Raw genomic sequence first — 26,277 nt, 5'->3', positions numbered from 1 at the left:
AATCAAAGCATATAACAATGATTTGATTGGACATACTGGGATGGTTTTCTAACATATATATATATATATATATATATATATATATATAGGTTAGAAAACTTGCTAAAGTGGAGGATTGTTTTGGGAAAGCTCATGCTTAATGACCATCTAAATAGCTGAATTATAGCACCATAATTCAAACATGAATATCAGTGGAATCATGGTACTATCCTCTAGATGTACTGAGACTGTCTAGAGAATATCAGGGTGGATGTTATGCTATTTTTGTTGCAACACCTGCTATTTGTGATGCTGTCTAAATATAAATGGCCTTATACCACATTCAAAGATATTCCAATAAATTTGCATGGTACTGGCATCAGACAGCTGTGAAGGGTACAGAGAATACCACATTTATCATATTGTTCAAACCATTTAAAAATACATTGGCAAGATGAAAGAATAGCATCCTTATGCATGACTGATAATAAAGAGTGTTGGCGATATAAAAGTAAAGTATTACAGAATGAACAGGGTCTCAAATTCTATCATTCCAAATGAGTAGCTGGTCCAAATAATTCTTCATTTTCATGGCAGACCAGTATGTCAACATCCGTCCCTGCTCCTTCCCAAGGCAAACATTACTTCAGCCCACAGATGTATTACTGAAATTAGCACCATACATTGCTACATCTGTATGGAAATATGTGAAACAGCATTCATAAAACCATGAAACCAGTTGATCATAGTTTTTATATCACTGTAGTCTTTTTTTATCTTTCTTACATCACTGTAGTCTTTTTTTTTTTTATCTTTCTTATATCACTGTAGTCTTTTTTATCTCTTTTTCACTATGATGATTAGAAAGTGAGGATCACCAATTGGCATGCCACAATTCATTGACTTCATTTTAGGATACAGGATAATATGCCTGTGTTAAAATTATAGGATTAGGGTGTTACAGATTACAAAAGAAAAATCAAAAATCAGGTATAAATACAGTGGGATCTAGTAAGTTCCACCAAACCATGTACACTTTATTCTTGATTTTTAGCCTGTGATTTAATTTGAATTATAACTGTTTAACTCATTATTTAAACAAATCCCTGCAAAAAAAAAAAAAAAAAAAACTACTGAAGACAAGAAAGAAGAGGATTGAAACATGGTAACCCCCATGAATATTTTAAAATTAAAATATTCAACAAAACACTCATTCTGATGAACGTAGTATCATGTTATTACATAGATGCTTCGAAACAGTACATAAGTAGTTTTCTGAGGACCAGTTCTATCATATAGTTAAACACTAAAAACAGCAGTGTTATCATTTGCATAGTTTTCACATAATAACACAATGTATAAAAAGGTCTCTAATGTTTTGACCAGTATGTGCATGTACTGATATAAAATAAAATATAACAACATTAATATCAATTAATTTTCCTAAGAATCATTCAAACATTGGCATTACTGCGAAATAATTAAAATATGAATGACATATATTCATAAATGCATATTCAGAAATATAACTTACCCGGGTATTGTTTATTCCACTTATTTCGGGATATTCATCAAAATCTGTATGGATACTTGCTGCAAGAAGAATAATATATTAAATTATTTTAACAAAGTTAATTCAGACATGAAATTCAGTGCATTCACAAATACAGAAATTCAAAAAAGAGTATATTATTCTTTCACATGGCTAATTGCAAATGTTTAATCTCTCTCTCCACACACACACACACACACACACACACACACAGCGCCTCCGTAGCCAGGTGGGAAGGAGCAGCAGTGCATAACACACGCTTCTTGATTAGACCAGGGTTCGATCCCGTCATCACCAAATACGGAGGATGCGGAAAGGTCAGAGAATGCCCACTGCATATTCCCGGAGCAATATGGCCTTAGTTGCTAATGCTCCTGAAAACCAAACTACTACTACTACTACTACTACACACACACACACACACACACACACACACACACACACACACACACACACACACACACACAGAGAGAGAGAGAGAGTCGAAGCTCTTAATAGCAAACCTCCTTTTAACTTCCCAACATGTTATAATGTCTTATGTGATTGGTCCTGGCCAATTTCTTATTAACCTAATGCTATTGTACATTCAGTATAATGACATTGAAAATAAAAGGATTTCTCTATAACAACCATAAATTTCTACGTATTAATTTGAATTTTTACTTTTTTAGCAGATAGCTTTGCCAATTGCAATTAGGATTTTGCAAGCTGTAGATAATGGTGCACATTCTAAGACTGACATCACCAAACAGTTCAGTATTTCTAAGAGTACTCTGTTCACTATTCTAAAAGCTCAGAAAAATATTGAAAGTTTAGAGAAATCTCCTGCACCAGGTAGGATTTAAGTATGAAAAGCGAGTATTTGGATCTTGAAAAAGGTACTTTTGGAATGGCTAATGATGATGCATGCAAAAATAGTTCCAGGTAATCTTTTAAAAGCTAAGGCTGAATTGTTTGCACATCAAATGGATATTGAAAAATTTAAAAGTTCAGATGGATAGTTTCAGAAATTTAATACTTGTCATGGCTTGTATTTCAAAAAAATGTGTGGCAAAAATGCAGCTGTGGACACTGATGCTACAAAGGAATGGAAAGAAAATTCTTTAAAAAATGTTTTGCTAATGTATGACCACAACAACATCTTCAATGCTGATGAAACTGGACTCTCTTTTAAATTGCTACTGGATAAAACACTTATATTTAAAGGCCAGAAATGTAGTAGTGCAAAAAAGGCCACACAATGGATTACGGTTCTCCTAGCAGCAAATATGTCTGGCACAGAGAAGCTTCTTCTTTTAACCACTGGTAATGCCCAGAAGCCTTAATTCTTTAATGGTTTAAAGACATTACTATGTATCGAGAAAACCAAAAGATATGGATGACATCACAAATCTACAAAGAATTAGAGACTTAGCAAGCTGAGTGGGTGAGAAGAATAGAAAAATTTTGCTGTGTGATAACTGCACCCCTCATTGTCAAGTAAACAACCAACGCGAAATCACTACCAAATATGATGTCAGTTCTTCAGCCACTTGATCAAGGTGTAATCCAGTGTTTTAAGAAAACTACTGAAGAATACTATTAAACAAAATTGTGCTATGTCTTGAAAGCAAAATCAACATCCTGCAGGCAATGTAATAATTGTTTCAGCATGGGATAAAGTTGCTGAAAAACTGATTACCAACTGCTTCAGATAGGCTGGATTTACTGCCTCGAATGATGCAATGTGTGAAGTTTCGCATGCTTCTTCCTCTATTAATTGCGAAGAACAGTCCAATAATAAGGAAGAAATATTTCAGCATGTGCATCATCACCTAAACTTACATGAAAACTTAAGCTTCAAATATTACGCAGAAGTGGATGCAAACATTGAATGTTGCAGGATATGCACAAATGAAGAGGAACTCAATGCAGATGTCATGGAATCTTCTGAAATTTGTAGTGATGAAGATGGCGAAACCTACTGTGGTTGAACAAGAAGTTTCACTGCGAAAGTGAAATAACTGCTATTGTGCACCTTCATAATTCTCTTTTAAAACATGCTCTACCATTGAAACAGCATGTTTTGATAGATTATTTTAAAGTATGAAACAATATCTTGTTAGGTCTTGATAGGTATGTATCCTATGTAGTGAAATTTACAATTTAATTGTAACCTTGCTGCACTATATAATCAATGCAAAATTTACAATCATAATTTTCTTGTTCAATACAGAAGTACATATTATAAATATGATCATACTATATTTTATTAGGAGAATTACATTAAATGTTCAAGCTTTTATTGTTCTTTGTCTGTTGCTGATTTTATGAACAATCAATATGATGTCTGCTAGCATTATGTGCAAAATGAATATATTCACATGTCTGCTATCATTACCAGTTTAGCATAGACAGTTTGTAGTAGATATTAATTAATCCACACTACATGTAAGATGGAAAACCAATGCAGAGTCCAATGTATTTTTTATTTATTTTTTGATGAAACAGACAATTTCTATTTTTACTTTTATCTTCTGAATCTGTCCGAATATATGTTTTGTCAGTTTTGCAATACTTATTAAATTTATTGATTTAAATTTAATCTATTCAATGTACTGTACTGCAATTATTTCGTAACAAATTTAAAATTTTAAAAATGTTTTACTTCTACTAGTTATTTTCAACAAAACGAAACATTACTTCTGCTGAAAACGAAAAAAAAAGTTAATATAAATATGACACTATCAGTTAACTCCATTTGATAGTTCAGAAAACAATTAAGCAAACAAAATTTCAAATTTATGCATGTACATAAAGTAATATGTTATGTCAAATAAATAGAGGAATAAACAAATAAATAATAATAATCAAAACAAAAAATAATAAAAAAGGGTTTTTTTTGTTTTTTTTTTATGAAAACCCAAAACTGAAGAAGTATTAGAATCAATAGTACTTAGTACTGCACTTGGGCTGGAGGTTGAGAATAAGAGAAAAGATATTTGTTGACATTAGACTTGAACTTCTATAGACTGTAATTTTCAGGAAATACGTATGAAGGAAGGTTGTCCCTGAAAACGGCAGTTGAACAAATAAACGAGGAAAATGAAAAGTTGGTTCTGTGAGTTAGAAGTTGGACAGTAAATGGATGTTGGCTGCTAGCAGCACCTGCTCAGATTGTTTTGAAAGAGAGTGCGGGAATTATAGAAGCCACTTCAGAAGAACAGTGCCCATGGAAGTATCTATAGAAAAGGCATGCAGCCGAAACAGTATGTCTAATAGACAGAGAGTGGAGAGACTCTGTTAGAGATGAGTCATTAATTAACCTTACTGCCATCTTCTTAATGGCATCTAGAAGCCTGAGAGAGGTTTCGGGGGCACCTCCCCAGATGTGGGAACAATATTCCATGGTAGAGCGGATTTGCGATTTGTACAGAGTGAACAGTTGTTTGGAAGAAAAGTAATGCCAAGGGCGAAACAGAAAACCAAGTTTTTTAGATGCAGAGGAAGCAATATTTGTAATGTGCTTGTGCCAAGAGAGATTAGAAGTAAGGGTAATCCCCAAAAGAGATATATCAACTTGCCTAGACATCAGAGTGTCACCAAAGATAAGCATAGGAGCAGAAGAATTCTTTTTGCGAGATATAAGACAAGACTGAGTTTTAGAAGGATTGAAATCAACTAAGTTGTCTTTGCCACACTGGAAATTTACCTGGAGATCAGCATTTAAGGAATTGGTAGTGGATATTCGAGAAGTTGAAGCTGATTGAGCAGGGCAAGGTTTCTCAAACCGGAATGCAATGTGCTATCATCGGCAAAACTATGGATAGGATTTCCAGTCAATGGAAGAAGGTCATTAATATAGAAGAGGAAAAGAGTGGAGGAAAGAACTGAACCTTGGGGAACACCAGCATTAGTGGAGAAGTTAGAAGACAAAGAGCTATCTACCCTCAGTGAGCGAACAGAGAGAAAACTGGATAACAAATTACAAAAAGCAGTTGGCAAATCATAAGATGGAAGCTTGTTTTGAAGACCTTTATATCAAACACGATTGAAAGCCTTTGAGATGTCAAGAACTGCTTGTGTTTCACCAAACTTTTCCATTGAATTTGTCCATAAATAGGTAGCACATAAGTCAGAACATCACCAGTGGATCGACAGTGACGGAATCCACTGGTCATCGTTCATCAGATGGAAGGTTTCTAGGCAGTTTAAGAGTTGGCAGTTAATTGATTTCTCCATTACTTTAAAAAGAGTAGAAGTAATTTCAATGGGATGATAATTGTATGGGAGGGATGTCACCTTTTTAGGAACTGGCTGGATATGAGCAAATTTCCAAGCAGAAGGAAAAACAACTTTGGAATAAGAAAGTGAAAAAAAAGGCGGCATAGAACAGGAATAAGTTCAGGTTTTGACAACAAGTGGAGAAATACCATCAGGACCTGGAGCTTTCTTAGCATCAAGATTCGTCAAAATCCTTTTGACATCCTTTTGATGGAAGACCACAGGAGGCAATGATTGAAACGTGTTGGGAATGGTGGGAAGTATTTTACCAAGATCATTAATACATGAATTGGAAGAAAAATGGGATGCTAGCAGGTCAGCTTTATCCTTGGCTGAAGTGAACCATCTGCTTTTGACAGAGGTGGGAGCAGAAATGGGCAAAAGTTGCTGTCAATAGCTTTGGCAAGAGACCAGAATGCTCGGCTCCCATTGGCAAGGATTTCCTTGCCAATGGTAGCCAAGTATAAAACTTGCCAAAAATTGGCAAGTTTTATACTCTTCGCTTTTTCAAAATCTGATTAATAACTGCTTTACAATTGTTGTGAGCTTTGGTGTAAGCAGAAAATGAAACTGAAGAATTGGAAACAAGCCAATTACAATATGCAACATTCTTCTCTTGAAGAGCCTTAGCACATTTATTGGAAAACAAAGATTTAGATAAAGGACGAGATTTTAAAGTGGAATTGGGATAAAGGATTCCATTCCTACAAGAATAATTTCACTGACACAATCTGAGCAAATGCTGAAATCAGAAGTTTTGAAACAGTAATCCGACCAAGGAAAAGAAGAAAATAAATCTCGCGGGTCATCCCATTTTGCATTCTTGTAATGTCAAACAACATGAGATTGGGAATAGCAATCAGATAAAGGCTCCATTTGAGAAAAGATAATCACCAAGTTGTGATCTGAGGTGCGTAAAGGACCACTCACTTCGACCGTGTTATTATTATTAGCAACTAAGGCTATATTGCTCCAGGTATATGCAGTGGTCATTCACTGACCTTCCCGCATTCTCCATATTTGGCAGTCACAGGCTCAAACCCGGCCTAATCAAGAAGCGTGTGCTACGCACTGCTGCTCCTGCCCACCTGGCTTTGGAGGCACCCTTCGACCATGTACTTAGCATTAGCAAGGGCCATGATGCAAGAAAGCAAGCTTATATAGCATCAGCAAAAAAAAAACATCCCCCCCCTTCTGATTTCACCAATTCACTTTCTCCAAATGTTTGTCCAGTTCTGCCTTGAATCTGTTTCAGCTATAAACTACTACAACGACAGATGGAAGTTTGTTCCAGCAATCAACCGCCTGCTGGTTAAAGGCAAACTTACACACAATCTATCCTACAACTGTCTTTCCTTAATTTCAATTTATGCCCTCTCAGGTGATTATTCTGAGCAAGAGGAAGAATCCCATCAACACTGGGCATGCTCAAACCATTCAAGGCTTTATACACCTCAATTAGATCACCTCGCAGGTGTCTAGTCTCTAGACACTGTAATTTGAAAATTTAAGACTTTTTTTGTAAGAGCAACCCTTTATTCCATTCACTAATCTTGTTGCCCTTCTCTGCACTCACTCCAGCAGCTCTATATCCTTCCTAAAATGAGGCCTCCAGCCTGTATACATACTCAAGGTATGTATACAGGTCTGGAGGTATGTATACAGGTCTGGTCATTGACAAGACACCAGGAGCTAATCTTGAAAACAGTCTGCCCTGCTCAGAAAACTTCATATCTGCCTACACAATTACCCCAGGTCCTTTTCATTCTCTATCACTGTCAGTGTAGTAACTAGAAAAATAGCCAGTCTAGTTACCTGAGTGATTTTTGTCCTCTGTCATTTTGTCTGTAAAACAGTGATTTATCAGAATCTGCCAAACTGTCAATGTTCTTCAGCAGTAGTCCAGAGTCCTGAGAAGCTTATAAGATGTTTTTGGATACAAGGCCCCAGAGATAAGTATTTTAATTTAAATTTTTTTCTAACTCTCGCATGCATAATATATACTCACCATGTCGCTTCGACTACTGCCTGCCATCGCAACAAGGTGATCACTGATCGTTGGTCTCTTTGACTGCCTAAGGGCTTTCAAGTATCCTAGATTCTAGAATATTGTTCTCCTCCTGCTATAAAGTGATTTCCTCCCTGCTACCCCCTAGCCTTTTGTTTCCAATCCTCGGGAGACACAGTGAAAGCAAAACCTGACATTTTTCGCCCAGGAGAAAACAATAAAACTGTATTTCTTGTGAATTTAACTCACACAAAATGCACTGCCTAAATCTTAAGAATGACAAGTGTGCACGTCATTTTGCTTCTTGCAGTTGGTAAAAAGAAAAACTAAAATCTGCCCGCTTATCCGAAGTGCCTGTAAATCCGTACTTGTCCATCTATAAAAACTGACAATCTCCACCATATCAAACAGCGAACCGAAAAATGAGAAAAGAACATTGACTGTCCCCTTAACAAGATCCCGGGGTGACTTTGCACTAAATGAATCTGTGGAAGATCAAGAAGAAAATAGGCCTTACCTTGCCTGCAAGAAACGCAATAGGGAAACTGCAGCCAAAGTGGGTGGCATTCCCATGATGCCATTAGAGAATAGTGATTCCACAGATATGAAAGCCATATCAAATACCGATTAAACTTACCAATAGAATTGTGAATCTAAACACCTGTATGCAGAAACTGTAACTGACTCAGCATTCTGATGGGCATCTATGAGAGTTTGATGAGTAGGGCAGATGACCTTGAAGGAGTTAAAAATGGGGCACTCATCAAGTGCTCAGCTGCTGAACTCAATGTCAGAGCTTACTCTTGTGCATCAGGCAACACAGCGGCAATCTTAAGGCAGAATGCGCTGGTCCAACAGGAACTAGTTATTGTCGGTGACTCAATTGCCAGGGAAACAAGAGATATATTATGGTTAGGTTAGTTAACCTTCAACGCTCAATAGAACCAGCACCTCCACCTAGAAACAATATCATCCATTATGCAATTAACAAAGCAGACTGGAACCTCTTTAATTTAATGGTCCAAGCTTCCCTTCAAATTCCTGGAAACACCAATCTCACTAACCTCAACCACACCAGCATCAGAGGAAAATAACATCAATCATAACCAATGTCTGTAAAAAAACAATCAAGAAGAAACACCCTTCCCCGAGTGCTATCCTATAGTGGTGCAACCAACTGGATCATCTCCGCCATCAAGTTATTACAGATCGGATAGCATTTCAACGTGCTCGCCGTACCTGGGGCCCCTCATGAAGTTAATCATCATCATCATCAGCCATTTTCAATCCACTGCAGGATGAAGGCCTCTCCAGCAACTTTCCAGTTCCTTCTGTTTTGAGCACTGGCCATCCATTTACTACTCAAAAACTCATGAATTTCATCTATCCATCTCCGCCTTTGTCTTCCAGGTTTTCTTCTAGCTCCTCTTGGGTACCATTCTGTTATTTTCTTAGTCCATCTGTCATCATGTCTTTGAGCTATGTGTCCTGCCCAAGACCATTTTAGTTCTTTAGTTTTGATAAGAATGTCCTTTACTTGAGTTTGCTGCCTAATCCATGTGTTTCTCTTCTTATCTAACAGTCTGATTCCCAATATAATTCGTTCCATTCTTCGCTGTGTAGTTCTCAGCTTCTCTTCCATTCTTTTGGTGAGTGCCCAAGTTTCACTTCCATAAGTCATGGTGGGGAGTATACACTGATTCATTATTTTACGTTTCAGACAAACTGGGATATTGCTCTTCAGTATGTGACTATATTTCCTGAATGCTATCCATCCAAAATTTATTCTTCTCTTGACTTCCAGCCATTTATCATTATTACAGCTAATAACTTGTCCCAGATAAGTATATGACTCCACCTTTTCAATTACTGCTCCTTCAATCATTATTTCCCTTTCCGTGGCATACTTGTTCATCATTACTTTTGTTTTAGCCATATTCATCTTTAGTCCAAAATCCTTACTAACTGTGCATAACTGATTAAGATTTTCCTTTAATTCTTTGGGATCGTGGCTTATGACCACAATGTCATCTGCAAATCGTAAATGGTTTAGGTACTCTCCGTTCACATTGACTCCTTTCTGCGACTAGTCTAATCTTCTGAAAGCTTCCTCAAGGGCAGCAGTAAACAGCTTCGGAGATAATGTGTCTCCTTGTCGAACTCCTTTCTCGATTTTAAATTTGCTACTGTCTTTGTCTAGTCTATCATTCTCTCATATATTTTCTTCAAAATCATAATATATGGAGTATCTATGCCTTGTCTTTCCAGTGCCCGAAACATTGCCTTATGCTGTATGGAGTCAAACGCCTTTTCATAATCCACAAATGCCAGGCATAATGGTGTTTTATATTCATTTGCTTTCTCCATTAGCTGTGATATTACGTGAAGGTGATCCATAGTTGAGAATCCTGTCCTAAAGCCAGCTTGCTCTTTCGGTTGATTCTCATCAAGTATTCTTTCTAATCTGTTAGTAATGACCCTTGTGAACAACTTGTAGATATGGGATAACAAGCTAATTGGTCTATAATTTCCAATTTCTGATTTATCTCCTTTCTTATGCAGCAAAACTATGATTGCATTATTCCACTGCTTAGGCATCACACCTTTTCTAATGCATTTTGTGAAGAGCCTTGCCAGTTTTTGTGTTATGTCTCTTCCTCCCAATTTTAACAACTCTACAGTAACTTCATCTTCCCCCGGGGCTTTCCGATTCTTCATTTTCTTCAATGCATGTTCTACCTCATCAGGAAGAATATCGGGTATGTCGTATGTGTTGCTACTTTGCAATCCATGTTCCCCACTGCTGGTATCATTCCCTCGCTCCTTGTATAATTCTCTATAGTAGTCTTCTGCTATTTGAATTATGCCTTCTCTGCTGTTTATAAGTACACCATCGCTATTCTTCAGTTTCAGTATCATTTGTCTTTCTGTATTACTGCTCATGGCTGCTGATTTAAATCCTTTGTTTTCCCTTAATGCTTGTTCAACTTTTCTTGTGTTAAATCTTCTTATGTCCTCTCTGAGTCTCTTTCTAATGGCTTTGCATAACTCAGTATACTCAATTTTCTCCCTGTCAGTGTTTTTCTTGCTCTTCATTTGTCGTCTTTGGTTCATCATGACAAGTGTTTCTTGACTAATTTTTTCTTCTTTGGATTTCTGTTTCCCTATAGGTTTCTTGGGCTTTATCACTTTCAGAAAGTAGTAATATTCCTCGTCGATATCTTGGTCCTGAGCAGTCTGCAGAAGCTCAAACTTGTTCTTAAGTTCCAGTACATACTGCTTTTTCTCCTCCTCTGTTATTTCAAAGACCTTTGTATTATTTACTCGAGTCAGTTTTTTCCTTTCCTTTCCTACATTTATATCAAGTATACATCTTACCATTCTGTGATCACTTCCAACATTTACCTTATTCAGGACGGTAACATCATTCACAATATATCTTCTGTTAGTGAGGATGAAGTCGATTTCATTAGTAGTTAATCCATTTGGACTCTTCCATGTCCACTTTCTGTTCACCCTTTCTTGAAAAAAGTGTTCATTATTGACAGTCCTTGAGATTCTGCAAATTCCACAAGTCTTTCACCTCTTTTATTTCTTTCACCAATTCCAAAATTTCCTATAGTTCCTCTTTCTGCGCTGTTTTGCCTTTTTCCAACCTTAGCATCGAAGTCCCCCAGAATAATAGTGTAGTGGGTTTTCTGCTCATCTAGAAGACTCTCCATTTCAGTGTACATTTCTTCAACCTCTTCATAATCATGGCTCGATGTTGGTGCATAAATCATTATAATCTTTAGCTTGTACCTCTTAGAAATCTTGAATATTAGTCTTGACACCCTTGGTGATGTACTTTTGAATTCCAAAATGTTGTTTTTAAAATCTTTATGGACCAGAAACCCAACTCCACCTTCACTCCTTTCACTGTTTCCATTGGTGTACAGCAGATTTCCACTTGATAAACTTATAAGTGATTCATTTCTTCTTCTTGTTTCAGCCAAACCGATGATATTCCAATTCACATTTTCTAATTCCTTTTCCAGCTCTAATATCCTGTCTTCACCGATGAGTGATCGTACGTTATAACAGGCCAAGTTCAATTTCCGTGCATGGCAGCCTGGTCGTACCCAGAGATTCTTAGCACCCTCTGCTTCCACTCTGATCCTCTCGCTGCCATAAGAGGGAGAGTGAAAGCTGCTGGGGACTGAGGGCCATTTGTATTGTTGTGCTCTCATTGCTGGAGGGTTTGGTCTTTTCCTCTTCACGCTGACCAGGCGTCTTGAAGAGAACCACTCTACACGTTCGTTGCCACCTAAGTGACGTAACAGGGCTTACCATCGAGAAGGTGTGCATGAGTGGATTTTAGGGAGGCAGGCCAACCGGACTTCTCCTAAATCTTCTGTAATAGAGAGATATTGGATCCATCAGTGTTTTAGGCTGAGTGTCTGATAACACACAGGATACCTGTTCCCTGCCCTACGCAATAACTATCGTAGGCTAAGAAATTACTACACTAGTTTATTAAAGCCAAGAAGAAACAGTCTTGGGAGCACCTGGTCTCCAGGACTGGAAACAGCACCCCCTGGGGAGTTGTGTACCGCACTGTTACAAACAGGCTCCCCAGGGGTGAAGTCATCTCCTCCACAGGGCACCACCACAACCCTCAGATGGGAAGAGTCAGTAAACAACATCTTGGACACCTTGTTTCCGCTAAACACAGATCCTCAATCCAGCCAGCAACAAGAAATCTGTACTGAAAACGCATCCTACAGCACCACTTCTATAGAACAGCCTTTCAACTTAGATGAATTAAAACTTGCCATTGGCAAAACAAAAAACAAAAAAAGCCCAGGGTTAGACTTCATTGAGGCAGAAGTAATTAAGAAGCTTGCTGGAAGTTGGACTCTTCCCGGGTGACTGGAAAGAGGCCAATCTACGCCTCATTTTGAAGAACCCAAGTAAACCACCAGAGCAGCCAAGGTCATACACACCTATAGCACTCCTTCCCGTTTTAAGCAAAATATTTGAATGTCTTCTCTTATCCAGATTGGAAAAACACTATAAAAATGCAAATCTCCAGTCCCCAAACCAGTTCGGCTTTCGGGCAGGCCATTCAGCAGAAGATGCTCTTCGCCAGCTCATGGATTTTGTCAAAAATTCAGCCACCAAATACTTCTTAGTAATATCAGTGGATTTCGCCGGGGCCTTTGACTTGCTCTGGTGGCCAAGTATACTATGAAGACTCAGAGAAGCTAGCATTCCAGCAAATCTTTACAGCTGCAAACAGGACTATCTTCTAAACAGAAGTGTTACAGTCAGAAATGCCTATCGACAAGTCTCCAGAAATGTCTACAGAGGATGCCCCCAGGGCTCTGTCCTTGGCCCTTTCCTTTGGAATGTGGTCATGGACGAGTTCCTGAACCTAGACCTGGGGGATGTTTCCACCCAAGCCTTCGCAGACGACTTGATACTGACAGTCACTGGAAACTCCACAGCTTCCCTGGAAACAACAGCCAACAGAACCCTTACAATTCTGCTCAGAGGAACCCTTCAAATAAGCAGAGCGCTGCAGATTAAAACTAAACCATCAAACAGGCAACTGAGATGAAGTACCTTGGGGTAATTCTCGACCCCAAGCTCACGTTTTATCTGCACATAGACTACCTTCATCGCAAAGTCAGGAACTACAATGCAGTGGTAGTGAGGATCTGCAGGTCTCACTGGGGCCTAAATCGCCGCTCACTGCAAATGCAATACAAAGCTGTATTTATTCCCACTATAACCTACTGTGCAGGTGTCTGGTATCATCATGCACTCATTGTTCGTAACCAAAGGAAGCTCACCTCCATCAAGCATAATAACCTTCTCACTATCACCCATGCCTGCGGCACAGTAAGCAACCCAGCGCTCCAAGTCTTGGCAGGAGTTCTCCCTCTGGACCTGCAGATAATTCGCAAAGGCGTGCACTACCGGCTCGCAAAGGGACTCCCTACCACCATCCTAGATTTCACTACAAACCCAGCAAAGAAGGAAAAAAGCACCTTGCAGTATACCTTCTTAACGCCTGGCAAAACAGATGGAAATCTGTTTTGCCAGGAATACCACCCCCAAAGGTTCCATCACTAAAAAATTCTTACCTGAAATAGCCCAGATCTATCCTAAAGCTCCAGAATGGTACAGCCCAGGGTTATATACCACTTTCTGATTACAGGCCATGGATCCATAAACACAAACTTGCATCGATGAACATCGTTGATGACCCTCGCTGTCTTTATGGTGAAATCGAAGACTGGGATCACCTATTCTATGTTTGCCCGCTCTACGTGGACCTGAGAACGTTGCTCATAACAAAAATACATGTCTTGCCTCGAGGAAATGAACATTTTCTGATCAATGAGGAAGAAAATCAGTATCGCGCTTTCTCTGCCTTCGCCCATGATCTCTTCACCAGAAGAAGATCACTGGTGCAACATCATGGGACTGATGCACATTGATCAACACCCTTTTCTCATATACTGAACATCTTCACCTAGATTGTGACCACTTCTAGCTACTGAACTTGACACTCAGGTTGTTTGAATTGTTTCATCTGTGTCTCTCTTGATACATGACTGTCTTCCCATCCTCTCGAGGGCCATCTTCTTCCACTTCTGCTCAGGTGGGAGAATTCCCAACCAACCTGTGGAGGATGCCTTCTCCTACATTCTCTGTCGCTCTGTCCATACCTCCTTTCCTTTACCCCCTCCGGTACATCCTGTTCTCTCTGTACCCTATATATATTTTTTTTTACTTGATCTCTTTCCAGGAAGCTCAGGCGACCTGGAGGAGACTAGCCAGAGAATTATGGGCAGCATGGCTACCTCCTATTGGTGTGTGCGGGCAATGTGGGGTCCCACCAGGGGCCCTGCAGCCAAAAGCCAGGACACCCAACAGAACCTAGCACAATACTTCATTTACAACACAAAAAATTTTTCTGGCTTTCACAGTGATATTGTTTCTCTCTACAGAGTTCATATGGCACAGATGCAGGAAACCACAGCAGGTGCCTTTCCGCCAAAACTATGCACACTATGTCAGTTTAGTGCCACACAGTTGTTACGTTACTCTGGGATTACTGATTCACAAGTACTTTATATTTGTCAATGTTAAATTTCAGTTGCCACATCTCGGCACATCTGCTCAACTTTTCTAGATCCTGTTGCAGCAGTGTACTGTCATTAGTGTCATTAAAAACCATGTCGACCTTCGTATCGTCTGCAAACTTGTATATTAAGCCTGATATATCATCATCATCATCATAATATCATTAATGAATACAGAAAACAACAATGGACCAAACACTGAACCTTGGGTGGTGACTCCACATTAGTCCACAAACAGCAGTATCCATTGATTACCACTCTCTGTTTTCTCCAACTCACTCATCCCATTATCCATAGCAGCAATTTGCCTCCAATGCCACACTGCTCCAATTTGTGCAGCAGTCTTTCATTTGCAACAGTTATCAAAAGCCTTTCTAAAATCAAAAAAAAATTATGATATCAAAATTAGCATTAGCATTAGTAGAGGCATTTGATGCAAGAAAGCAAGCTTATGCAGCATCAGCCAAAAAAAAAAAAATAATAAAAAAAATAATAAAAAATAAAAATAAATAAATAAATAAATAAATAAAAAATAACCACTTCCACTTCACCCCTCCGTTCGTTCGAAATATTGTCCAGCTGAGCCTTAAACTTATTTAGGCTATCAACTTCCATGACAAGGGTTGGAAGTTTATTCTGCCAACCAACCACCCGCTGGCTAAAGGCAAATTTCCTCACGTCTATCCTACATCTGTCTTTTCTCAATTTGAATTTATGCCCTCTCAGGTGATTATTCTGAGCAAGAGGAAGAATCCCATCAGCATTGAGCATGCTCAAACCATTCAAGGCTTTATACACCTCTATCAGATCACCTCGCCGGTGCCTAGTCTCCAGACATTGTAATTTGCAAAACTTAAGCCTTTCTTCGTAAGAGCACCCCTTTGTTCCATTCATCTTGTTGCCCTTCTCTGTACTCGTTCCAGCATCTCTACATCCTTCTTGAAATGAGGCCTCCAGACCTGTATACAGTACTCTAGGTGTGGTCTGACCATTGCCTTATACAATGGAATAATCACCTCCTTATCCCTGCTAGAAAAATTCCTATATATCATTGACAATACACCATGAGGTACTCTTGCAGCCCGTCTGCACTGCTCAGAAAACTTCATATCTGCCTGCACAACCACTCCCAGGTCCCTTTCATTCTCTACCACTGTCAGTGTAGTACCACAGAGTTCATACGTTGCTCTGGGGTTGCTGTTTCCCATATGTAGTACTTTACATTTGTCAATGTTAAACTTCGTTTGCCACCTCGAAGCCCATCTGCTCAACCTTTCCAGATCCTGTTGCAGTAGCATAGTGTCAGTAGTGTCCTTGACAACCCTGCCAACCTTCGTGTCGTCGGCAAACGTGGACATTAAGCTTGATATACCATCATCAATATCATTTATAAATACAGAAAACAGTAATGGACCCAATTCTGAACCCTGAGGGACTCCACTAATAACATTAGTTCACGATGAGCAGTGTCCATTGATTACCACTCTCTGTCTTCTCCCCCTCAACCACCCCTTTATCCACAGTAGCAATTTGCCTCCAATGCCACACTGCTCCAATTTGTGCAGCAGTCTTCCATGTGCAACAGTATCAAAAGCCTTTCTAAGATCCAAGTAAATAATATCAAAGTTATTCCCTGCATCCAGTTCTTTTGTGACTGCATCATAGTATCCAATCAAATTGGTCAGGCAAGACTTCCCCTTAACAAAACCATGCTGTGTCTGAGCTATGATTGAAGTCTTGTCTAGATGATCCTGCAGTGCTTCTTTAACCAGTGCCTCCATTAATTTTCCAGGAACAGATGTTAAACTAACAGGTCTATAATTACTTTTGTCGCCCTTTGATCCTCCTTTGTGAATTGGGGTTACATTTGCACATCTCCAGTCCATGGGTACTTCTCCTGAGTCCAAGGAAGCTCTCATAATTATGGCTAAGGGTTTGCTTACTTCCTTTGCTGCTTCCTTTAATATAACTGGATAGATCCCATCCACCCCAGGTGCCTTTCTTGTATTTATCTTCAACAATTTCTCCTCCACTTTACTCTCAGTTATTACAAGATTCTCTAGCTTACTGCCAGAGTTGAATACACCTCTGGAATTCTCCTCGCTGAATAACTCCTCATGTGTGAATGTCGATGCAAAATATTCATTCAGTTTGTTAGCTACCTGAGCAGGATCATCAACAGTTGACCCATCGATATCAAGTGGACCAATCTGATTCATCCCCTTCCTTCTAGAGTTTACATAAGTAAAGAACTCTTTGCTGTTTTTCTTTGCATCCCTTGCCAAACATTTCTCGTAATCTGCCTTTCTGCCCCGTACTCAGCAGAAAGAAGTGGCCTAATTGTGCTAGGGCCAGCGGATGCTCATACCTCTGCAGCATATAAAAGTGGAGAGTATACCATGGATTTTATATATTTTCTGGTAGTTGTGATTTCATTAATGTAATGTAAATGCTGTTTGGCAATCCACTGGAGTCGAGCTGCCAGGGTGAGCAGCTTGTTCATGTGGTTGTTCCTGAAGCAGAGCTTAGAATCAAAAACAACCCTGGATCAGTGTGCTTATTGACGATGGGGATAGGAGATTACACATTGATGGCTGAATGTAAGAGGGCATTTTCTTTAAGGAGAATATCATAAATTCAGACTTTTCTGGGTTTATTTTTAGTCCAAACTGGCTGAAGTAGTTTGCCAATTCCAGGAGTGTATTACTGAATGATGCTGTTATCACAAGAAGGTCATCGTGTGGAGAAAGACGGCGTAATGTCAAAATTTTTAGATAGTGGAGATTGAGAAAGCAGTTAATGATCAGTGCCAAGCAGTGCTCCTTTAGTGTGACTTGCATAAGCTTCAAGGGTGATCAGACAATTGTAGCTATGCTTTAATGCAGAAAAATGCAGTCTTGAACTCCAAAATAACTTATACACTAGGTAAGAATGAATTAAAAACAGCAACAGAAGAAGACGAAAAAGGGATTTGAGAGTTATGAATGGTCAGACATAAAGGTTTCCAAGCAGGGTAGACAGGTCAGGTGGCAAGGAAGGTCCATGGTGTCCTATTCATGATTTATCAAATTTTCTTTTAGGGATAGAAAAGGCATAATTCCAATGTATAAAGCAATTGTAAGACTGCACTTGGAATACTGTATCCAGTGTGGAGCACTTTCCATTCAATTTTTTTTTTTTTTTTTGAAAAGCACTCCATCAATATTGTCTCCCGTCTGCCATACTCACTAAGTCTCAGTGATTTTTTTTGTCTCGCAAGCTTAAAGCCCCTTGAAAGGTTGCAGATCTGCAGTGATTGAGTAAATAATTCAGAACATCACACAGGAACTATTTGTAACTGAAAAAAGAAGCCTATCAGGAATGCTTCAGATGTTACAGGAGCACCCTAATATGTATATACAGTGTCAAGGACTACTTTGAAGGAGATCCATCCAAAAAGCAGTAAGCAATTTTATCGTCATCATCTCCTGAATAACAGTTCAGCTCCCAAGCTTTTTGATCACATCTCATATTACTAAGAAGCCCAAAATTATAAAAAACAAAATATTGAACAGCATGACTGCAACAGAAGTTAAGCTAACAAGGCTGTAATTACTCATGTCACTCTTTGATTCCCTTTGTGAAACGGAGACATATTTGTACATTTCTATTTCACAAGGCCCTATCCTGAATCCAAAGATATTCTCATTTATGGGAAAGAGTTTGTTTAACTGCTTTGCTCTCCCTTAATACAACTGAATAGATCCCATTCACCTCAGGTGCCTTTTTTTATGTTTAGCTTCAACAATTTCAGTTGCAGCAAAACTAAAAAAAAAAAAAATTCAGCATCTTGAAAGGGTCCAAAAATGGGCAAATCACTTGGTGAGATCTGTGAGAGGACACCAGATGACAAAACACTTTGAATGTCTGAGCTACAGAGTTTGACAACTAGGCACCTTAGAGGGGACCTGACTGAGGTATATAAAACTCTGAGAGGGAATAGTAAAATGAAGGCAAAATTTTCACTCTTGTAAATAATTTCAGAACTACCAGCCTTAAATTCAAATTACAAGGAATGTGATTTAGACTGGATTGGAGGAAGTTTTCTTTCAGCCAGAAAGTTTTTAATTACTGGAATAAGTTACTTTTGTGGGTAGCTGACACTAACAGCTTGGGAAAATTTAAAGATCAGCTGGAAAATTATAGGAGAAAAACAGAAAATTGTTCATTTTTTTATATATGTTTATTTATTATATTTTTATTATTTTATTTATGAATTTTTATTTTATTTTTTGGGTACAGCAAATATCTATGGCTTCTTTGTCCTATATGGCTAATATTAATATTAAACAATGTTTTGGATGATGTGACATTTTTATTAATAAGTGCTTAATCGACTTTGTTTATAATTTCTTTTCTTTAATATCATTAATTTCATTTAAAATTACCTTCCAAATCATTGTTTTTTTTTTTTTTTTTTTTCTTTTTTTTTCATGTCATTGAATAATTATAATACTGATTTTGAATAATTATATTATTATTACAATAGGTCCCTCAGGTATGAAATGCACAGACGGAGCCACCCAAAATATTATTATTATCTATTTATTTATTTAGCAAAACATATTGATATGTGCTTGTGTAAGTTTGAGTTTTCACAGTATTAACAGTTCTTTCTGAACTACAAAATGAAAGTGGCTAACAGTTTCATGTTTTGTCACTATTTTTTTTCAGCAAATTTAATAAATTGTCTTGTTTGTTGGAAAGTAATGTGCAAAAAATGCATAACATTCTTAATTTTTCAAATATTTCATTAAAAAAAAATAAAAAATCACATATAATAAATATTAGAATCCATTTGTTTGTTTGTTTGTTATTTGGTTTTTAAGAGCATTAGCAACTAAGGCCATATTGCTCCGGGATATGTGGTGGTCATTCCCTGACCTTTCCGCATCCTCCATATTTGGTGGTGACGGGCTCGAACCCCGGTCTAATCAAGAAGCGTGTGCTACACACTGCTGCTCCTTCCCACCTGGCTACGGAGGCGCCCACAGAATCCATTTGTAAAAGATCAAGCATCTCTGTGCATTCCAAAAGAATCCAAAAAATCCAAAGTCTCTCTAGAAATAAAACACAAAGTTGGGTACATGTCAGGTGAAGTGTGGCCACTTTTGTTAAAATTTTAAGTTTTAACAAAATTTTTAACCTTTATTATCTTGACCAGTGTCAAGTTAATAAATGTTAATAATAATAAGATTACTAAAAATTATGGAAATCTCATAATACCATAAATAATCATACTAAAATATGAAATAGCAAGTGCTTAAAAGTACTCACCTTTGAATAAATCTGCAATAATTTTTAAAAAAGGAATGGTAATTAAATCATTTAGTTGAGAAGGTAGAGTAAAGGAATTAAGAGGGGGGGGGGTGTTAAGGGTGATTTAACAAATTTTAAAATGGGCCCAAGGCAGTAGAAGTGCACATCTCCAATCCTAGGTTGTCATTAGAGAAGGAAGAAATCATTAAGAGTAAATTAAAATTTAAAAATGGATAATATAGTATGACGGAGCCAATAGTCGTTACGAAAGGACTTTCGTTGATTATAACGTCTTCAGTTGGCAAATTGGGTGGAAAGTGAATGCGTGCTGTATTTTAAAGGTTGTCTGTGCTTCCCATGATGCTCTTTTGGACATGTGGGAACATTAACTGCGAGAGGTTCCAAGCCGGGGAAAGGTTGAAGGGAAGTTTCATGTTTATGATGTTGAGGTTAGAATAGTGCCGGAACCATTCGATAATAAGTGCTTCATAGTGAAGAATTTTGTGGCTGGATTTGAGTTTAATAATGGTGATAGCGGAATCGACTAGGGGGGTGTGGTTGTAGGTATGAGCATGTATTGTAAATTCTGTGCTGGATTGGCCTGTTCTAAAACTGTTTTTGTGGTAGTATGTGCAGGTGTTGGAGGTTTTAGTAGAGCCGAATTTTGTGGTGGAGCTGCCGATGTACCAGGCGTCGCAGTTGGATTGGCATTTAATAAGATACATAATATTGTTGAGGTCACTAGTGGGGTATTTATGTATGTCTTTAAAAGGTGAGCGAAATGTCTGTACCTTTAAATATGTGATGGAATTTTGCTGTAAGTTCACCCTGATAGGGGAGAATTATGCATGTGTTTGTTTTTTTTTATTATTATGTTTAGATGGGTTTTTAATTCTATTTTTGACGGTGGAAATTGTATGAGAAATGAGTTGGGGATGATAGTTTCTAGATATGAATTTCTCCGTGAGATATTAAAGTTCGTTTTGTACATCATTTTGTGAGGAGCTGAATTTGATGGCATTATGGATTTGGTTGTATAAGACAGCTTTTTTCGTGCTAAGGGGGTGGTGCAAAGCAAAATGAAGTTATTTTCCGGTATGTGTATATTTTCTGAAAATTTTTGTGCTTAATTTTGTATCTATTTTGAAGATAGTAAGATTAAGAAAATTGATCTGGTTGTTCATTCCGATTTCAAGGGTAAGTTTGAGCCTGTCATGTACAGAATTGAACTTTAAAAAGAGACTATCTATGGAAGATCTATTACCTATTATGAGGATGTAGTAGTAGTAGTAGTGGCATGTGATGCAAGAAAGTAAGTGTATGAGCTTATGCAGCATCAGCCAAAAAAAAAAATCACACAATTCCCTCCAAATGCCTGTTCAGTTCCTCCTTAAATTTATTCAACCTATCAACTTCCACAATGACAGATGGAAGTTTGTTTCAGCAATTAACAACCCGCTGGCTAAAGGAAAATTTCCGCACATCTATTCTACAACTGTCCTTTCTTAATTTGAATTTATGCCCCCTTAGGTTCGTAATCTCAACAAGTGGAAGGATCCCATCAGAATTCAGCGTGTTCAACCCATTCAAGGCCTTATATACCTCAATCAGATCACCACGCAGGTACCTAGTCTCCAGCCACTGCAATTTGCAGAACTTAAGCCTCTCTTGGTAAGAGGATCCCTTCATTCCCCTCACCAATCTTGTTGCCCTTCTCTGTACACGTTCAAGCAAATCTACATCTTTCCTAAAATGAGCCCTCCTGACCTGTACGCAGTACTCAAGGCATGGCCTGACCATTGCCTTATACAGAGGGACAATCACCTCCTTTACCCTGCTAGCAAAATTCCTATATATCATTGACAAAACCCCGTGACCTGTCCTGGCAGCCTGTCTGCATTGCTCAGAAAACTTCATATCTGACTGCACAACTACTCCCAGGTCTTTTTCATTTTCTACTACCTTAAGTGTAGTACCAAACAGTTGGTACGTTTCTCTGGGGTTACTTCTACCCATATGCAGTACTTTGCATTTCTCAAGGTTAAACTTCAGTTGCCACTTCTTAGACCATCTGCCCAAATTATCTAGATTCTGTTGCAGTAGCACACTGCCATTGCTGCCATTAACAACTGTGCCAACCTTTGTATCATCTGCAAACTTCGACATTAAGCCTGATATACCTTCATCGATATCATTTTTAAATATACAAAACAACAGTGGACCCAACACAGAACACTGTGGGACTCCACTAATAACATTAGTCCACGAAGAGCAGCACCCATTGATTACCACCCTCTGTCTTCTCCCACTTAACCATCCTTTTATCCATTGTAGCAACTTACTCTTAATACCATTCTGCTCCAATTTGTACAATAGTCTTCCATGTGCAACAGTGCAAAAATCTTTCCTGAAATCCAAATATATGATATCAAAATTATTTTTTGCATCCAGTTCCTTTGTAATCACATTATAATAACCAATCAAATTTGTCAGACAAGACTTTCCCTTAACAAACCCATGCTGTGTCTGAATTATTGCTGTAGTCTTGTCTAGATGATCCTGCAATGCATCTTTAACCAGTGACTCCATTATTTTACCCGGAACAGAAGTTAAACTAACTGGTCTGTAATTACTCGTGTCACCCTTCGATCCCTCTTTGTGAATTGGAGATACATTTGCACATCTCCAGTCCATGGGAACCTCCCCTGAGTCCAAGGATACTCTCATAATTATGGTTAATGGTTTGCTTAGTTACTTTGCCACCTCCTTTAATATAACTGGATAGATCCCATCCACCCCAGATGCTTTTCTTATGTTTAACTTCAACAATTTCTCCTCTATTTTGCTCTCAGTTATTACAAAATCATTAAGTATCAATTTGATAACCTTGGACATTACAAAATCAATTTGATAACCTTCTACCATTTTCAAACCTTAATAATTCCTCATGTGTGAATGTAGATGCAAAATACTCATTCAGTTTGTTTGCTATCTGAGCAGGATCATCAACAGTCAAACCATTGATGTCAAGTGGACCAATCAAATTCATCCCCTTTCTTTTAGAGTTTATATAAGTAAAGAAATCCTTGCTGTTTTTCTTAGCATATTTTTGCCAAGGATTTCTCGTAATCTGCCTTCGCTTGCCTAACCTCTTTTGTGACCTGATTACAGACGAGCTTATATCTGCCATAGGCTTTTGAGTCGCTTGATTATTTATATGCATCCCATGCATTTTTCTTCTCTGTTACGAGTCTCATTAGTTCATTTGATAACCATTTAGGCCTAAACCTTGAACAATATTTCTTAATAGGTATGTAACTTTTAGTAGCATCCACGATTAATTACTTGAATGCTTCTCACTTAGAATTTACTGTTGGTAACATCATCAGTTGATTCCACTGTACAGAATTTAAAAACTTTCTGAGACCACTGTACTCACCTATACGGAAGCAAAAACCCTTTCCTTTACCCCTGATGGTAATTAAATCTTTAAGTAAATCTCACATAAGTACACTGTGATCACAGCCACCTAGTGGTTCCTTTATCTCCAAATTCTTAATACACGAATGATCACTGCTGATAACCAGATCAAGAGTAGTACTCTCACTGGTTGCCTCTCGAACATGCTGCTGCAGAAAACAATCAGCCAATAAATCCACAAAAGTCTGACTAGTGGGTGAGTGACCAACCCACAAATTCCAGTCAATATCTGGGAAGTTAAAATCCCCCATTATAAGACATTCTGATTTACTAGCCCACTCTATTTCTCTGTACAACTGTTCATTGTACTCATTTGAGTCATTAGGCCTAGCATTGGTATACATGCTCCTATTCCTAGTTATCCTAACACATCCCATATACCCACCTATTTCACGTTGACTGCCATCCGTCCCTGAAACCCTCCAACACCCCAGGTCGCTACATATTCTAATAGAAGTTGTGCAAGAATCACCTTCACCTCTGCCTGCGGCTACTGTTAAACTATTATTCCTTGTATCCCCCCAAGCTAGCAGTTTTCCGACCCTCCTAACACTGCCTCGATGGCATCAGCAAATATTCTTGCACCCTTTCTATTTAAGTGTATCCCATCCCTGTAGAAGCAGTCTCTCCTGTCTGATGTCATCGGCGTACCGGGTATATAATTTTATTTCTGAAGAAAAGGGTTTCAAAATTTGATTATGTTAGAAGTTTTGCTAAGTTTATATATATCCGATAGTTGTTTTTTTTTTTATATTAGAATTAGGTGTGAGTTTGGAATTTAATATACCATTTGTTTGATGGATAAGTCGCCATTAATTAGGACGTTGTTCCAGTTTGGATTGAAGTTCTACTATGTAGTCTTTTATTGGATAATGTTGGTCCTTTACGGAAAAATTAAAACTATATTCTAGGCCAGAGAGCTCAGAGGAGGTGAGAGATTTAGAAGAAAGGTTGACAGTAGAAATTTTGGGAGGGTTTCTTGAAGTAAGAGTATGCCATTTCTTAATGTCTTAGTTCTATGTTATGGGTGATAGCGTGGATGTGTATGTTATTGAAGTTAATAAAATCTGTCCAAGTGTGAGGAGACATATTTCTTTTTAGATGGAATCTTAATTGGTGTATACTATTTAACAAGTTATATTTCTTAATGAATCTTTTCCTAAGCTCTTCTTGTATGATCGCTAAGGACATGCGGTGTATAATACGCGGATATTTAGTATACTCTTGGAAAAAATGCGGGAAAATTTAGGAATGATGTTGTGGATTAGACATTTTTGTAGAAAGGCAATGTGTAGTTTGTTAGAGAAATATTTAGTGAGTGTTTGTAAGAGTTGTGATTTCATATTAGACATGTCCAATGGCATCGGGGATGAGACTAGAATTAGGAAGTTGGAAGAACCCTGTCCAAAATTTATCTTGCCACCATAGAAAATCAAATTTTGCAACCCTTTCCTTCAGAAATAAAATTATATACACGCTACGCTGATGACATCCTCATAATAAGTAATAGATATTTCATAGATAGTCTCTTTTTAAAGTTCAATTCTATACATGACAGGCTCAAACTTACCCCTGAAATCGGAATGAACAACCAGATCAATTTTCTTACTCTTACTATCTTCAAAACAGATACAAAATTAAGCACAAAAATTTTCAGAAAAAATACCTTCATTTTGCTTCACACCACCCCCTTAGCACAAAAAAAGCTGTCTTATACAACTGTCCATAATACCATCAAATTCAGCTCCTCACAAAATGATTTACAAAACGAACTTCAATATCTCATGGAGAAATTCATATCTAGAAACTATCCTCTCCAACTCATTTCTTATACAATTTCCACCATTAAAAATAGAATTCATAACCCATCTAAAGATAATAATAAAAAAACAAACACATGCATAATTCTCCCCTACTATAGTGAACTTGCAGGAAAATTCCACCGCATATTTAAAGGTACAGACATTTCGCTCACCTTTTCTGCGTACAATAAACTAGGATCCTTTTTTAATTCCTATAAAGACATACATAAATACCCAACTAGTGACCTCAACAATATTATATATCTTATTAAATGCCAGCCCAACTGTGACGCCTGCTACATCGGCAGCACCACCACAAAATTCGGCTCTACTAAAACCTCCAACACCCGCGCATACTACAACCAAAACAGTTTAAGAACAAGCCAATCCAGTACAGAACTTACAATACAAGCTCATACCCACAACCACACCCCCTAGTCGATTCCGCTATCACCATTATTAAACTCAAATCCAGCCACAAAATTCTTCACTATGAAGCACTTATTATCGAATGGTTCCGGAACTATTCTAACCTCAACATCATAAACATGAAACTTCCCTTCAACCTTTCCCCGGCGGGCGCCTCCATAGCCAGGTGGGCAGGAGCAGCAGTGCGTAGCACACGCTTCTTGATTAGACCGGGGTTCGAGCCCGTGCCCACCAAATACGGAGGATGCGGAAAGGTCAGGAAATGACCACCGCATATCCCCGGAGCAATATGGCCTTAGTTGCTAATGCTCCTAAATAACAAACAAACAA

At 38.1% G+C, this 26,277-nt stretch overlaps 1 protein-coding gene across 1 annotated transcript in view; it reads right to left on the bottom strand.

Annotated features, from left to right (window-relative positions):
* The window catches only part of LOC150085574 (catenin alpha-like), a 707,146-nt gene that overhangs the window by 232,203 nt on the left and 448,666 nt on the right, over nucleotides 1–26,277 (bottom strand). Inside the window, exon 18 of the mRNA XM_090373354.1 lies at nucleotides 1,514–1,572. Coding sequence (XP_090229480.1) covers nucleotides 1,514–1,572 — 59 coding nt within the window. The remainder of the gene's footprint in view (nucleotides 1–1,513; nucleotides 1,573–26,277) is intronic.

This window comes from Mastigoproctus giganteus, chromosome 5 (assembly GCF_048544385.1).
Source record: "Mastigoproctus giganteus isolate SK-2022 chromosome 5, ASM4854438v1, whole genome shotgun sequence".
NCBI lineage: Eukaryota > Metazoa > Arthropoda > Arachnida > Uropygi > Thelyphonidae > Mastigoproctus > Mastigoproctus giganteus.
The sequence above is the reverse complement of the archived record's forward strand: the minus strand, read 5'-3'. Positions and strand labels throughout refer to the sequence as shown.